At 58.5% G+C, this 14,979-nt stretch overlaps 1 protein-coding gene across 1 annotated transcript; it reads right to left on the minus strand.

The window, feature by feature from the left end:
- Positions 1-4,445: 4,445 nt before the first annotated feature.
- BCL3 (BCL3 transcription coactivator) lies at positions 4,446-14,166 on the minus strand. The gene is made up of 9 exons (XM_070401513.1): positions 13,717-14,166; positions 11,598-11,751; positions 7,440-7,548; positions 6,916-7,120; positions 6,720-6,808; positions 6,448-6,525; positions 5,559-5,726; positions 5,199-5,316; positions 4,446-5,051 (listed from the first exon to the last, which is right to left on the minus strand). Exons 1-9 carry the CDS (start codon positions 13,970-13,972, stop codon positions 4,864-4,866), a joined length of 1,365 nt encoding a protein of 454 aa, XP_070257614.1. The 5' UTR covers positions 13,973-14,166; the 3' UTR covers positions 4,446-4,863.
- Positions 14,167-14,979: the final 813 nt, after the last annotated feature.

The raw sequence follows: 14,979 nt of genomic DNA on the forward strand, positions 1-14,979 counted from the left end.
GCCCGTGCTTGCACTCTCACAAGCACTCACTGAAAAGAATACATACAGCCACACACAACCTTCCTGAGAGGCAAGAGGGCCCATGAGTATGAACATGGGAGTTGAAGGCAGCAGACTTGGACAGGAGGCTTGCTCTCTCTGAGCCTCCGTTTTCTCCTCTGGAATACGGACTACATCATGGTCATTTCTGGTCACAGCCTCAAATTGGTCACACAGTGTGACAGCGCACCGGACACACCACAAAGAATCGCAGACCCCATCACGCAGTGGGGAGTGATCACTGTTTTTACCGTCACTTCCCACGGGTCGGCTCTGTGCCAGGCAGTGTGTTAGCTGCGGTGGGAAGGGCAGCAGCGTCGAAGGAGGCCCTGCCCTGGCCTCCTGGAGCTCAGGGTCCGCTGGAGAGACAGTCACTGCACATGGCCGTACCCATGTGCTGGGGTTACGGCGTGGGGAGTTCTCACACGGCTGCTTCCAGGGCCCAACACTCTGCAGTGGGTTGAATGGTGGCCCCCCACAGAGATATGTCCCTGGAACCTGTGAATGTAACCTCATTTGGAAAAGGGTCTTTGCTGATGTAATTAAGAGAAGGATCTTGCCTGGCTGAGCATGGCTCAGTGGTTGAGTGTTGACCGATGAACCAGGAGGTCACGGCTCGATTCCAGGTCAGGGCACATGCCCGAGTTGTGGGCTTGGTCCTGGTGTGGGGCGTGCAGGAGGCAGCCGATCAATGATTCTCTCATCATTGATGTTTCTGTCTCTCCCTCTCCCCTCCTCTCTGAAATCAGTTAAAAAGTATATATATATATGAAAAAAAAAGGATCTTGCCCTGGCCGGTGTGGCTCAGTTTGGTTGAAGCATTATCCTGTACACCAAAAGGCTGTGGGTTCGATTCCTCGTCAAGGCAATACCCAGGTTTCTGGTTCAATCCCTGGGGCTCCTGCAAAAGGCAACCAATTGATATTTCACTCTCACTTTGGTGTTTCTCTCTCTCTCTCTCTCTCTCTCTCTCTCTCTCTCCCTCCCTCCGTCCTTCCCTCTCCATTCCTTTTTCTAAAACTAAAAAAGAAAAAAGATAAGCACCCTGAATCACTCTTGTGGGCCCTAAACCCAATGACAAGTGTCCTCCTCAGAGACAGAAGAGGAGACACAGACACACAGAGGAGACACAGACAACAGAGAAGGCTGTGTGAAGATGGAGGCAGGTTGGAGAGATGCAGCCACAGGCTGAGAAGTGGCTGGAGCCACCAGAAGCGGGAAGAGGCGAGGAAGAATTCTTCCTAGCCTTGTCTGAGTGGCTCTGTTGGGTGGAGTACACCAAAAGATTTTGGGTTTAATTCCTGGGCAAGGCACAAACCTAAGTTGCAAGTTCGATCCCCAGTCAGGGTATGTGCAGGAGGCAACGGATTGATGTTTCTCTCTCATGTTGACGTTTCTCTCTCTCTCTGAAAATCAATAAAACCATATCCTCCGGTGAGGATTAAAAATATCCTATGCAATAAAAGCCTAATATGCTAAGTGTCCGACCGTTTGACCACTCGCTATGATGTGCACTGACCACCAGGGGGCAGACGCTCCGACCGGTAGGTTAGCTTGCTGCTGGGGTTTGGTGGATCAGACACGCCGTGGAGCCCTCCTGCGGTCCCTCCCCAGCCCCGATCATGCACTGGTGGGGTCCCTCAGCCTAGCCTGCGCCCTCTCACAATCCGGGACCCCTTGGGGGATGTTGGAGAGCCGGTTTCAGCCCAATCCCCACAGGCCAGGCTGAGGGACCCCACCGATGAACGAATCCGTGCACCAGGCCTCTAGTAAATAGATAGACAGATAGATACATAGATAGATAAATAAATAAATAAAATTCTCCCCTAGAACCATTGGAGAGAGTGTGGCCCTGCCCACACCTTGATTTTAGACTTCTGGCTTCCAGAACTGTGAGAGAATACATTTCTGTTTTAAGTCACCAAGTTAGTGGTCGTTAAACCAATATACCTTCCAAGTCAGCGGCTCTAGGGACACCATAGCCCAGAAAGAAACAGGGTCAGAAACACAGCCACATGGTCACAAACACACCTAAGTCAGGAGAGCAGGAGAGTACAGGTCATCCAGTCAGAGCTGACCTGGAAGTGGGCGTGCATGGGTGTGTGTACATGGTTCACACACACATATGTACACCCAGCCATTCACGGAACCCAGCAGTGCCTTCCAGGAAGATGTTAAGGCAGTTGGCCCCACAGATACAACATGTGGTAGGAGTCATGGCAGCAGAAATGTTCACAAGTGCCAGGTCTTATGAAAACCCCAGGGCCCAGCCAGGTCCCCAGACTAAAGAAAAACAGCCCAGTCCTAGCTGGTTTGGCTCAGTGGATAGAGCGTCTGCCTGCAGACAGAAAGAAGGGTTCTGGGTTTCGATTCTGGTCAAGGGCACATGCCCCAGTTGTGGGCTCCTCAGTCGCCAGTAGGGGGCGTGCAGGAGGCAGCCGGTCAATGATCCTCTCTCATCATTGATGTTCCTCTCTCTCCCTCTCTGAAATCAGTAAGAAACAATATTAAAAAAAAAAAAAAAAAAAAACAGCCCTAGCCGGTGTGGCTCAGTGGATGGAGCGTCGGCCTGCGGACTGAAAGGTCCCAGGTTCGATTCCGGTCAAGGGCATGTACCTTGGTTGTGGGCACATCCCCAGTAGGAGATGTGCAGGAGGCGGCTAATCGATGTTTCTCTCTCATCGATGTTTCTAACTCTCTATCCCTCTCCCTTCCTCTCTGTAAAAAATCAATAAAATATATATTAAAAAAAAAAAAAAAGAAAGAAAAACAGCCCTAGCCGGTGTGGCTCAGTGGATGGAGCGTCAGCCTGCGGACTGAAGAGTCCCAGGTTCGATTCCGGTCAGGGGCATGTGCCTTGGTTGCGGGCACATCCCCAGTTTGGGGTGTGCAGGAGGCAGCTGATCGATGTTTCTCTCTCATCAAGGTTTCTGAATCTCTCTCCCTCTCCCTTCCTCTCTGTAAAAAGTCAATAAAATATATTTTAAAAAAAAAAGAAAAACAGCACTTACCATTAATCAGAAACACACGATCACTCATGAAGACCTATACAATGGGACCAAGGTCATCAGCTTCTCTCAAAGGACAGTCCTTTCTTCAAGGCCAGGGGTAGTGGGGGCTGTTAGAGCTCCAGTCCTTCCTCAGGGGTTCCAGCTTGTCCCTGCTGTCCCCACTGCACACCCATCTCCCCTTCCTGAAGATCAGTCAATTCCTGTAGCAAATTTCTTATCCATATACCAATCTCCTAGCAACGCTGATTCTCTGATTGAACCTGGGGTCAGCTGGATCAAGGCTCCTAACGATATCCTCCTCGTCCTAATCCCTGGAATCTGTGATGTCACTTTACGTGGCAAAGGGACTTTACAGACTGGATGAGGTTAAGGACCTGGAGATGGAGATTATCCTGGGTCCAATGTAATCACAGGATCCTCCTAAGAGGAAGGCAGGAGATTAGAGTAGATGTACAGATGGAAGCAAAAGGTTGTAGACACAAGGAAAGGGCCAGGAGCCAAGGAATGCAGGCCAGCCTCTAGGAGCTGGAGAACGCAAGGGAACGGATTCTCTGCTAGAGCCACCCGAAGGAACCAGCCCTGTGGACACCTTGGCTCAGTGAAACTGATTTTACACTTCTTTTTTTTTTTTTTTAATATGTCTTACTGATTTTTAGAGAAAGAGGAAGGTAGATAGAAACATCAATAGGAGAGAAACATCATCCATTGGCTGCCTCCTGCACGCCCCCTACTGGGGATCGAGTCCGCAACCTGGGCATGTGCCCTGACCAGGAATTGAACCAGCGACGTCTTGGTTCCTGGGTCGACACGGAACCACTGAGCCACCCCTGCTGGGCGGATTTTACACTTCTGACCTCCAGGAGTATAAGACAATACCCTTCTGTTGTTTTAAGCTACTTAATTTGTGGTGCTTTGTTAGCGTGGTAATAGGAAAGGAATGCTTGATTCACAGGAGATGTGTCCACAGAGTCAAGGCACAGACATTGTATTCAGGGAGCCACTCAGTCAAATGTGACACACCAAGAGAGGCAGGCACACAGAAACAATCATACGACGACCACAGGTCTCACAAATGCCACAGAGACAACCGCAGTGTCACACACCAGTCATCTGTGGCACTCCTCGGAGACACACACACCCAGGGTCACTGCGGAGTGTAACAGGGTCTCCTGGAAAAACGTCACACGTTCGGTCATCCCCGAAAACAATGGCTCGGTGACACCATGACAGAACATCCGAACACGCCGGAAATCCTAGAGTCACTCACACATGCCATCACCCTTCTGAGACTCACAGGTCACTCGTGGAGGCAGCTGGGTACGGCTTTCAGGTGGGTGCCCACACAAGCACACTTCTCCAGACCTCCTCACGAAAGCGGTCCAGCCAAGCCAGGGATATGTTACAAAAATAGTTTATTACAAAAGAAATCCAACCAAAAATGCCTAATAATTTACATCGTTATAAGTGCCCCGCTGCAGTCCGTCTCTCCCCCCTCATGGGCGGAGGGCAGAGGGAGCAGCTGTTCGCTGGTTCCACCAGCTCTGAGGGAGGAGAAGGAAATACATGATTGAGTGGGATTCCTGACAGGAGATTGGTGCCTGAGGAGAACAGGGGGAAGAGTCCTGGGCGGAAGACGGAAGACGAGGTGGGGGGATATCTGTGCTCAAAAGAGGGGGCAAATGCATGTGCAAATCCTGGTTCGAAGATTGGGGGGGGGGGGCAGAGTGAGATCTTCACAGTTTCCAGGAGGGCTGACTCCACAAGGGCAGGGAGGTCCCTCCTCATGAGTCCAAGATCTGCCCCCCCATCCCTCTCAGCTGCCTCCTGGAGCTGGCGGGGGAGGCACCGGCCGGCCAGGGGCTTGGAGGACCCCGACAAAGGGCAGGAAGGCAGGTGGAGATGAGGGAGAGAGGAAGAAATTGTGGGGAGCCATGGGAAATCCAAGGGGATCCTTGGGAGGAGACTGGGAAGGTGAGGAGGATGGTGATGCAGAGAGAAGACCTGTGGGAAGAAGAGAGAAGGCGGGTGAGGGCAGTGAGACCAGATCCAGAGAGAAGGGGGCCGGGTCCCAACTCCTGGGTTAGGAGGGGCGCAGGGCCTGGAAGGTCGGGAGGAAGGCGGGAGCTGGGGCTGGAGCTGGTTTCTCACCATTGGAGCTGAGGCGGCTGCTGCTCTCGGGGGAGGTGGTGGCACTCCGGTCAGGGGAGGGCTCTGGCTGTGACGCAGGCGCAGGCCGCGTGGCTTTCCCCCTCAGGATGTCGATGACCTGCAGGAAGATGGGGGTCACCACCAGCCCCCGCCCCTCCACCTCCGCTTGCTCAAGGGGTCTGTCAGCGAGCACAGCAGCAGGTGAAGGTGGGCACGTTGTCTCCTTTCTTGGTGCCTCAGGCTCTCCTCCTGTCTAGACCTCACACCCACCCTCTGCGCTCCACGCCTGGGCACAGACGCACACGCACACCCCTGGGTCAGACTCCCCCAGCCCCGCACCCCACCGCCGCGCACACTCACCCGGCGGCTGCGCGCCACCATGAGCGGCGTGTCGTTGTGACAGTTCTTGAGGCTGCTGTCGGCGCCGCTGCGGACCAGCGTGCGCACCAGCGGCAGGAGCCCGCGGCCCGACGCCGAGTGCAGCGCGGAGCTGCCCGAGTACATCTGCGCGTTCACGTTGGCGCCGTGCTGCGGGGTGGAGGGGCGGGTCAGCACCACCCTGCGCCCGGACCCAGAGCGATGGGGGCGGGTCCAGAGGGAGGGGCGGGTCCAGAGCCCGGGGCAGAACCACCCCGCGCTCGGACCAGGGTGATGGGGGCGGAGCCATGGAGGGGCGGGTCCAGAGGGAGGGGCGGGGCCAGAGCCCGGGGCAGAACCACCCCGCGCTCGGACCAGGGTGATGGGGGCGGAGCCAGGGAGGGGCGGGTCCAGAGGGAGGGGCGGGGCCAGAGCCCGGGGCGGGACCATCCCGCGCCCGGACCCAGGGTGATGGGGGCGGAGCCAGAGGGAGGGGCGGGGCCAGGGCCCGGGGCAGGACCCCTCGCGGGCTGGTGATAGAAGGATAGGAGCTAGAATCCCCGACGGGTCAGCGCGGGACTAGGCGGGGCGGCGCTGAATCAAACCGCGCTAGACTCCGGGTCTGGCCGAAGTCGGGGCGGAGTCAGAGAGGGGAAGGGGCTGGGTCTGCGCGGGACCCGGCCTGCTAGGCTCTCGCTGGGCGGGGCCTGGGCCATTCGGGGGCGGCGGGGGAATAGCAGAGGGCCCAGGGAGAGTCCGCAGCCTGGGGGTAAAGTCTTAGGGCGGCCAGAACGAGGCCTAGAAGGAAGGGTCGGAGCTGGACAGATGGGGACGATGGCGGGTTGGTGCCGGGGGGAAAGGTTGGGGGAGGCCGCGGACAGGGCGCACCCACCTGCAGCAGCAGCTGCACCATGCTCAGGCTGTTGTTTTCCACGGCGTGGATGAGTGGGGAGCGGCCGCTCTTAATGTCCTGCGGCGGGGAGGGAAGGCCCCTTGAGTCGCTCCGAGCTCTGACCCAAAAGCTGGCGCTCCGCATCCCCACCGCTCAAGCGGGACGGAGGCCTCAAGCCCCACCCGCCCACGCAGGCGCTCCCCCACGCAGCCCCGCCCTCTTGGGCCCCCACTCCTCCGGGCCGCACCCCTGGCCCTCACTCCCTCGCTCACCACCGCGTCGATGTCCGCGCCACGCTCCAGCAAGAGCAGCACCGCTTCGTGGCACTCGGTGTTCACGGCCACGTGCAGGGCAGTGAGCCCTAAAGGAGAGGGAGGTTCGGTCAAGTATGGTCTTGGGACTTTGCAGCCCCAGAAGGACCTCAGGACCTGCCGGACAGCCCCACCCTGCGCCCGAGCCGGTACTCACCGTCGTAATTTCGGGCCTCCAGGTCCACTGTGCCTGGGGCCGCGCTGTCCAGCAGGGCCCGCAGGCAGGTCGGGCTGCGGTGCTCACACGCCAAGTGGGCTGCTGTCTGGCCATGGCGGTCCAGTGCCATGGGGCTGGCACCGGACATCACCAGTAGCCGGACCACAGACGGCAAAGTGGTGATCACAGCCAGGTGTAGCGGCGTCTGGGGAACAGAGACTGTGAGGGGCCCGTGTGTGCCCTGCCCTGGTCCTAGTCCTGCCTCCCTCAGAATTTCCCAGTCCTGACCCCCAGCTGCAGTCTTCCTCAGGAGCCAGAAATCTGGAGCCCCTCCTCCCTCAGACCCATGAATCCAGGTCCCCAGCCCCTCCTCCCTCAGACCCAGGAATCCAGGTCCCCAGCCCCTCCTCCCTCAGACCCATGAATCCAGGCCCCCAGTCCCTCCTCCCTCAGACCCAGGAATCTAGGCCCCCAGCCCCTCTTCTCTCAGATCCTGGAGTCCAGGCCCCAGGCCCCAGCCTCACCTGCCTGAGGTTGTTGTAGATGTCCAGCTCCCGGCCCCCATGCTGGAAGAGGCTGACTAGTCGATGCACAGCTGGCAGATTGCCCTGCACCACGGCAATGTGGAGCGGCCTGGGGTGAGGGTCACAGACATTAGGGGCCGGTCACCTCTCACCCCCATGCTCTTAGCAGCGCTTTCTCCAATATGTGCCAATATTTTGGCAATCTCTCCAGAATCCAGTCACTCCTCCCACCCCCACCCCCTTCATCCTGACTCAGCCCCCATCATCCTGGACCGTCTCCTCCTCACTGGCTTCACTGCTTCCACCATGGCCCTACTGTCTGTTCCCCACGTAGCAGCCAGAGGGACCCTGTTAGACCCCACGTCAAGGCATGCCCGCCCCCCTCCCCCTTCGGCTCAGAACCCTCAGAGTCAAGGCCGAGTCCTCGCATGACCCACAGGCCTTGAGTGATCTTGTCTCTCGCTCTTCAACCCCTTTGACCTCCGCTCCGTCTGCTCTCCTCATTCAGCTCTGACCACTGGCCTCCTTGCTGTTACTCAAACATAACACACATGCTTGCCTCCCGGGGCCTTTGCACTGGCTGTTCCCTCGGCCTGGAACACGCTTCTGCCACATACCTGCAGGGCCTCTGCCAAAATGCAATGGCATCGGCTCCCTCCTCCTCCTCCTTACCCTGCTTAGCTTCTCTCCACTTGACATTGTACAGTTTACTTGTTTCCTGTCTGAATCCCACCCCCCACCCCCCCACCCCCCACAGAAGGTTAACTCTACCAGGACAGGGTGTTTTGTCTGCTTCAGCCACCGCCCAGTGCCTAGGGCTGAGCAGGTGCTCTGTGAACATGCACTGAATAAATGAATCCATCCCAATGATCCCTGGCCATCCTCGAAGCTGGTGACCACGTTCCCACCCCTTTGGGGCCACAGTTTCCTCGTCTGTGAAATGAGTGGGGATGAACTAGATGCCAGTAAAGTCTCCATCAGTTGTGACTCCACATCCCATTCAGCGGAGAAAAGAGTGGAGAGTCTTGCCCCAAAGGGAAGTGGGATGGGGTCATTGTTCTGGAGTTTGGGCTGTGCAACGGAAGGTCTCATTCCCGCAACTTCTGGGAAGGCTATCAGCTCTCCGCTTTCTCTGGGAATTACCCTCTGCCCAGGAGCACTGTTTGCCTGGTCACGAGGGGAGCAGCTACCATCCAGTGGGACACAATGTCTGGCATAAAGGGCCCGGCCTTCTGGCCTCAACTGCGAAGGCCACTCCAGCTGTCACATCCCCTGTGCGACTTCTCCAGGGGCCCAGCCCATAAGCTTTCTGCCAGCTTCCCAGGGCCCCCAACGTGCAACAGCCAATCCAAGCGGAGGGCAATCTGGGATGACTGTGTATGGGCCTTGGCCTGTTCGCTCAGGGTCGGGGACATTGGCACTTAGGGCCCAAGGCTGACTGCAAGTACGCAGCCCACACAACCTTTCCAAGTCCATTTCCTGGACCAACTGCTCCCAACTGGAGAATGTGCATCCTGGACCAGCTCCCTAGGTGCTTGGCTGGGGATGGAGACACCCAGCAGCCCAGAGGGCTTTGGGGGGGCTAAGGAGGCCAGGGTTTCAAATGGGGGTGTCCTCCCTAGCTGTGTGTGCTAAGGCAAAGGCACGTGGCCCTTCTGAGCCTCAGTTTTCTCTTTTGTGAAGTATCATCCACCTCCCAGGGGGAGATTATGCAGGAGAAACGCGGAACCTGGACCCTGATCCTTGAAAGCTCAATTAAAAAAAAAATGTTTGGGAGGGGCCAGATCTGGGCCTCCTGGGAAGGGGTCCCTTCCTTCCCCGCATCTCTCGGTACGCACCCCGCCCCCCCCGCCCGCCCCCGTCCCTCTCCGCGCGGGCGGGGTTAAGTGAGGGCAGAGGGAGAATGATTTCAGAGAAACCGTCCAGGCCTGAGTTCCCATAAACGCGCGGGCCGCAGGGGGTGGGGCGGGGCTGGAGGAAGTGGGGACGGGAGGGGCGGCCCTGCCCTCGGACTTCCAGTAACAGGTCTGCTGGGCGGGGCTCCGCTTCCTGCTCCCGGGGGAGGGAAGCCTGAGTCGCCGGGGATCTACCGGGGCCACCCGCCCCCTCCCCCGGCACCCCGACTTCCATCCTCGAATGGGGTAAAGGAGGGGGAAGCCCAAGCCAAAGAGACCTCGCTTTTCTGGGGGGCGCGTGGGGGGAAAGACCCCAAGTCTCCAGCCTGGAGGCCCCCCTGGTACGCCGCAGACTCCAGATGGCTTCTTGTCCCCCTCATCCCAGCATCCACCTCAAAGTCTCCTGGGACCCTGCCTCTTGGCTGATCGGACTTCCCAGTCCCTCTCTAGATGCTCTGGCTGCCCTGCATCCTGTTCCTTTCCGCATCAGAGATCCAGGAATGCTGAGACCCCAGCTCTGCTCTCTGGGACTCGGTGCTCGTCTCCCCCCAACACCCCCCAGGCCCAGACCCAGATTTTGCTGGCCAGTGCCTGACCTCTTGGGGGTCCAGAAGCCCTGCGATTCTTGTTCCCTGAGTCACTCTAAGTCTAGCCTCCCAACCAAGCTTTGCAGCTTTGGGGGCCCAGCCTTAGCGTGTCCTCTCCACCACCCCCCCCCCCCCCCCCCCGCCCCCAGGCTGTGCCAGCTGCCCATTCCGGTAAAGCCTGGCCCCAGCGGAAGGGGTTAAGGTTAGAGGGAGCGCCGGGAGGGGGAGGCTGCGAGTGAGTGACGGGTGCTGACGTGGGGGAGGCCGAGCAGCTGGGCTGCGGTCAGGTTCTGCGGGAAGGGATTTCCCCGGACCAGCAGCTGAGGCAGAAGTGTTTGCTTTGGGGGAGAGGGGAGAGAGGCGGGAGAGTGAGAGAGCGGGGGAGGGCGGGCGGGGCGCCGGGCTACAGCCCGGCCTGCTAGGTCTCCTCCCGCACCCTGCCTTGCACAGGCTACAAACAACTCGCCCCTGGGGGCAGATACGCATTCAATCCGTTTCACAGATGACCCCGGAGGTAGCCAGAGGAGGAAACGAGCTTTATCGAGTCCTTTATATATCTCAGACACTTTCTCCCGCTTGGGTGCACACCGTGGCCCACACTGCCTGGAGAGCTCTGTTCCAACAACATCCACCCACGTGTATCGAGCACCTACTGTGCGCTGGGCCCCGCGCACTATCTGAATGTTCATCGTAGCACTGAATCCTTACTGGGATCGGTGCTATTATGAGCTGTGGATTTCCCGATAGAAACACTGAGGCTCAGGAATGTGAAGTCGCCTCACATCCAGCAGTGGAGTCCCCCCCTCCCCCCCTTCCCTGCAGAAATAGGCTTGTCAATCCGTGCCTACCTGTGGTTTGCAGTCCCTAAACCTATTCCCAGAGAAGCGCTATACAGAAACCATCTCATGTTTGCCTCGCAGACTCCTGCACACACTTATGGTTCCTGTTTTTGCAGGGGGAACTGAGGCAGGGAGGGGTGAGAAAGTGACTAGCTGAGATTCAAACGGAGGTCAATGGAATTATAAGCCTGATGGTCAAGTGTGCAGAGGGCTAAACCCTCCTGTGAGGGATTTCTCAGCAGCTTCAAGGATAGGTTCTTCAAACGGCCGGTGACAAAACCATGGGATTTGTGAAATCAGTTTAAGGGATCGTGAAATTAATTTAGTGGGTTGTGACCATGAAACAATGAGGAACACACTAGAATAGAAAACACTAAAGCAGATCCCACGTAGTGAGGGTATGGTTTTGTTTGGTGCGATTTTTATTTCTGGTTTATAGTATGTGTGTGTGCTGAGTTTAATATAAAATAACAATAATAATGTTAATTAATACCTATTGAGCACTCATCACCTACCATGCTCAGTACTAGGAGCTTGGCATGCCTAATTCATATAATAAACCAACCAATGAAATGTGTTTCTCATTGTTGGAGTGTGATAACAAGTTTGAAACCCCTTACTCCAAAATCGGTACTAGGAGGTAAGAGCTCTCAGGGCACCCACTTTTCAGAAGAGGAAACTGAGGCTCCAGGAGGGGATGGGCTTCGCTCAAAGTCACACAGCCAGCGGTGGAGTTAACTAGAGAGGCCAGGCTGAGTGCCCCTGTGTTGTGGTGGCTGAAGCTGGAAAGCTGGCTTCCCCATTCCCACTCCCCATTAACGGGGGACTAGTACTCACGTGTCTCCGTCCTCATCTGCGCGGGTGGCCACGGCGATGTCGGCTGACAAAGGGTGTTCCATGGAGCACATCATGGGGTACAGGGGCGGAGGCAGGCCCAGCAGAGGAAAGGGGGAGGCCATGGTTGGGGTCGGGTATAGAGGCAGTAAGGGTCCTGGGCAGAGAAAAGACATGGGTGAGGCCAAGCCCACAGACCCCCAGCCCTCGGCCCACCTCCGGGCCTTTGCCCCTGCAGTGCCCACCTGCCCTTTTCCCCAGGCCCTCTTGCATCTCATTCTGGGTCCAGAAGCCTCAAGGCAAAGTCTCTTTCCATGTCCCTCCTCTGGGCTCCCACAGCTTCCCCCACTCAGTCCGTGTCCCCCAGTCCTGGTCACTCTCATTGTCATTTTTTAAAAAATATATATTTTTATTGATTTCCGAGAGGAAAGGAGAGGGAGAGAGAGAAACATCAATGATGAGAGAGAATCATCGATCGGCGATCGGCTACCTCCTGCACGTCCCCCACTGGGGATTGCAACCCCGGGAATCGAACCATGACCTCCTGGTTCATAGGTCTATGCGCAACCACTGAACCACGCTGGCCTCGTTGTCACTTCCCATGTTTTTGACTCTCCTCTCCTGCTAGGCAGAAAGTCCCTCAAGGACTGAACCCCATCATCACCCAGCAGGGGGTCCTCAGCGCCTGTTTGCAGAGTGGATTTGTGGCTGAGGGAGGTAAAGACAGGTTGAAGTGCTGGGTGTGGGGTGACTGCCTAGAGTGTTTGGGGAGAGGGGTGGGTCAGAAGGTGAGAGAAGGTGATACCAGAAGCCTGTTCAGATCACACTGTCGCAAGGGGGACCTTGGCAGCAGGGAAATCCATATCTACCCATCACATAGATGGGAAAACTGAGGCCTGGGTTCTCACCTGGGGAATGGGAAGTGAGGGGCAGTAGCAGGCCTCCTGATGCACAGCTAGAGGCTGTACCCTAATGGGGTGGGAGGTGCAGAAACTGGGCAAAGGTTTGGAGGCGCTAAGCATGGTCTTTGCCACTTTGGGGGTCACTTGGGGCTGGTGAGGTGAGCACAGCTGTGGCAGGGGATGCCCCTTCCTTGAGATCAGGGATGGAGTCAGGATGGGGAGAATGGCGTTTGGCCTCCTCTGTCATCTCCTCATCACTGGGAGTCCTGAACGCACCCAAGTTTCCTGGTCCCTGTATCTCCAATACCAGGCTTTGGTGCCCTGAGGTCTTCTGAAGATCCCCGAATCCTTCATCCTGGCCCCAAATTCTTGAGTCCCAGATTTCCCTGGTCCTGTCCCCTATTATTAGAATCCTCAGCCCCAAGGCCTCTTAACACCGCCTGGTCTTGTGACCCCCGATGAAACTCTGATCCATGGTGAACACACATAACTGGGTGCCCAGCGCCCTGGACCCCTGTCCTGCTGGTTCATCAGGACCCCCAGGTCTGTTTCCTTGGCTCTCTCTGACCCCAGACATTGGGGCTCTCAGAACTCTGACTCTGTTCTCCTGACCCCCCCAAGTCCCCCGATGTCTTGGTTCCTGAGATTTTGACGTCCTGGGATCCCTAATATCCGTCTCCTTAGAACTGATCCCTAATATCAGTCTCTATTCCCCTGACTTCCTTTGACCCCACACATCTGGATGCCAAGAACCTCAGCGTCTTGGGCCAGAGCACTGATTCCTCAAAACCCTGGGGGTAGATACCTGGGGGTAGATTAAGAGTTTGTAATTCTGTGCTCCTGAGACTTCAGGCTCTGCCCCTTGATTCCCCGAGACCCCAAATCTGTACTGCTGGGCACGTCCCCTGGGTCCCCATATCTGTCGTGTTCAGACCCTAGGATCCCTCCCGCAGGCCCCCTGCACCCAGCTTCCTGGGACCCCATATCTCTGTCCCGAGGCACCGCTCCCTGATGCTTCCATGTCTGTATCCCAGGGACCGGGGCCTGCCCCTCAGAGTCCCAGGAGCCCCACATCTGAGCTTTGGGACCTTGGGTTCTCCCCCTGCCCCCTCGGAATCCAGGAACCCCCTGTGCTTGCGTCTAAGCTATGCGCCCCTGCTCCGGTGACCCAGTGCCCTGTCTGGCCCCCAACCCGACCTTGACCAGAGAGAGACACTCACCCTGGTAGTAAAGGGCCTCTGGCCGGGCCAGGCAGTGGCGCGACGCTGGGGCGGCCGGCGCGCTGGAGCCGCCGAGCTGGGGCTCCGGGGTGGCCAGGGGGCCCGCAGCGCAGCAGGGGGCGGCGGGCTCCGGGGAGGGGGCGCGCAGCGGGCGCTTACGCAGCGGCAGCGCGGCCCCGGGGAGCCCGGCGGCCTTGGGCCGGGTGCGCAGGTCCACGGGCCCCTCGTCCATGGCCCCCGTGGGGCATCGGGGCATGGGGCCGCCGGGGACGGCGGCCGAGCGGGCGGCCGGAGCGCGGCTCGGCTCGGCGGCACCGAGGGAGGTTGAGCCAGGCGCCGGGACTTCCCCTGCCGCCGGCTGAACTGAAGGGACTTTTGTCGGCCGGGGCGGTGCCGGCAGCCCGCCTCCACGCCCCCAGCCCCCCCTCTTCCCCCGGGGCCACCCGTCCGCTCCCGGGGTTTCCTGGACCCGGTGCCGCTCCCGTGGCCCCGCGGAGCCGCCGGCCGCGCGCCCCGCCTGCGCCTCGCCCCGCGCCCGCCCCTCTTGGCCCCGCGGCGCCCCGGGCGGCTGGGCCGTGGCTCCGAGTGGGGTGGGGGTGGGAAGGAGGCGGGGTCGGGGGTGGGGGGTAGGGGGGTCCCCACCCCTGCGGCGGCGGGCCTCTGGCTGTCGCGTCTCTGTGTTTGCCTCTCCGGCTATGTCTCCATCTCTCTCGGAGAGATGTCTCCGGGCCTCTCTCTGTTTCTCTGTCTCTGTCTCTACCTCTATCTCTGTCTGCCCTGTCTCTTTGCATCTACGATCATTTTGCCCCCGGACTTCTGTCTGCTTCCCTGTCCCTCCCCAAGGGAAGCAATTCCGTGACTCCCTGGGGTCGTCAGGGCGCGGGTTCGAGTCCTGACTCCCATTTCCTCGCCCGGTGACCTTGACCACGCACTTCCCCTCTCTGGGCCGTTTCCTCTGTGAGAGCGAAAGGGCGCACCCGGGGCCGGGCCGGGCAGATGCCTGCACTGTCCCCCTGCCCGTCCCCCTCCCTCCCCCCCGCCTCCCCGCCGAGGGTCTGGACCGCGCTGGGGGCGGGGGACCGCTGGGGGTGCTCAAAGGGACATGGATTGTGTCTCTCCCCGCGGGGTCCCTGCGCCCAGCGCGTGCCGCCAGGCACCGGGAATCCTGAAAATACAGAGAGAAACAGACGTGGAACAGGCTTAGAGATCGTGAGAGACCGAGGAAGGGAGAGACAGAGAGCGAGCAAGAGACGCAGACCAGAC

The sequence above is a fragment of the Myotis yumanensis genome, unplaced genomic scaffold, assembly GCF_028538775.1.
Source record: "Myotis yumanensis isolate MYYU_CA2020_CCGP unplaced genomic scaffold, mMyoYum1.0.hap1 SCAF_23, whole genome shotgun sequence".
In the NCBI taxonomy this organism is placed as follows: domain Eukaryota; kingdom Metazoa; phylum Chordata; class Mammalia; order Chiroptera; family Vespertilionidae; genus Myotis; species Myotis yumanensis.

Coding starts and splice junctions, on each gene's coding strand:
- BCL3 (XM_070401513.1), bottom strand. CDS start 13,972: ATGCCCCGATGCCCCACGGGGGCCATGGACGAGGGGCCCGTGGACCTG. Junction 7,549..11,597: donor GCAGATGAGGACGGAGACAC/GTGAGTACTAGT, acceptor CCCTCACCCCAG/GCCGCTCCACATTGCCGTGG. Junction 5,317..5,558: donor TGGTGGCGCGCAGCCGCCGG/GTGAGTGTGCGC, acceptor ATCTTCCTGCAG/GTCATCGACATCCTGAGGGG.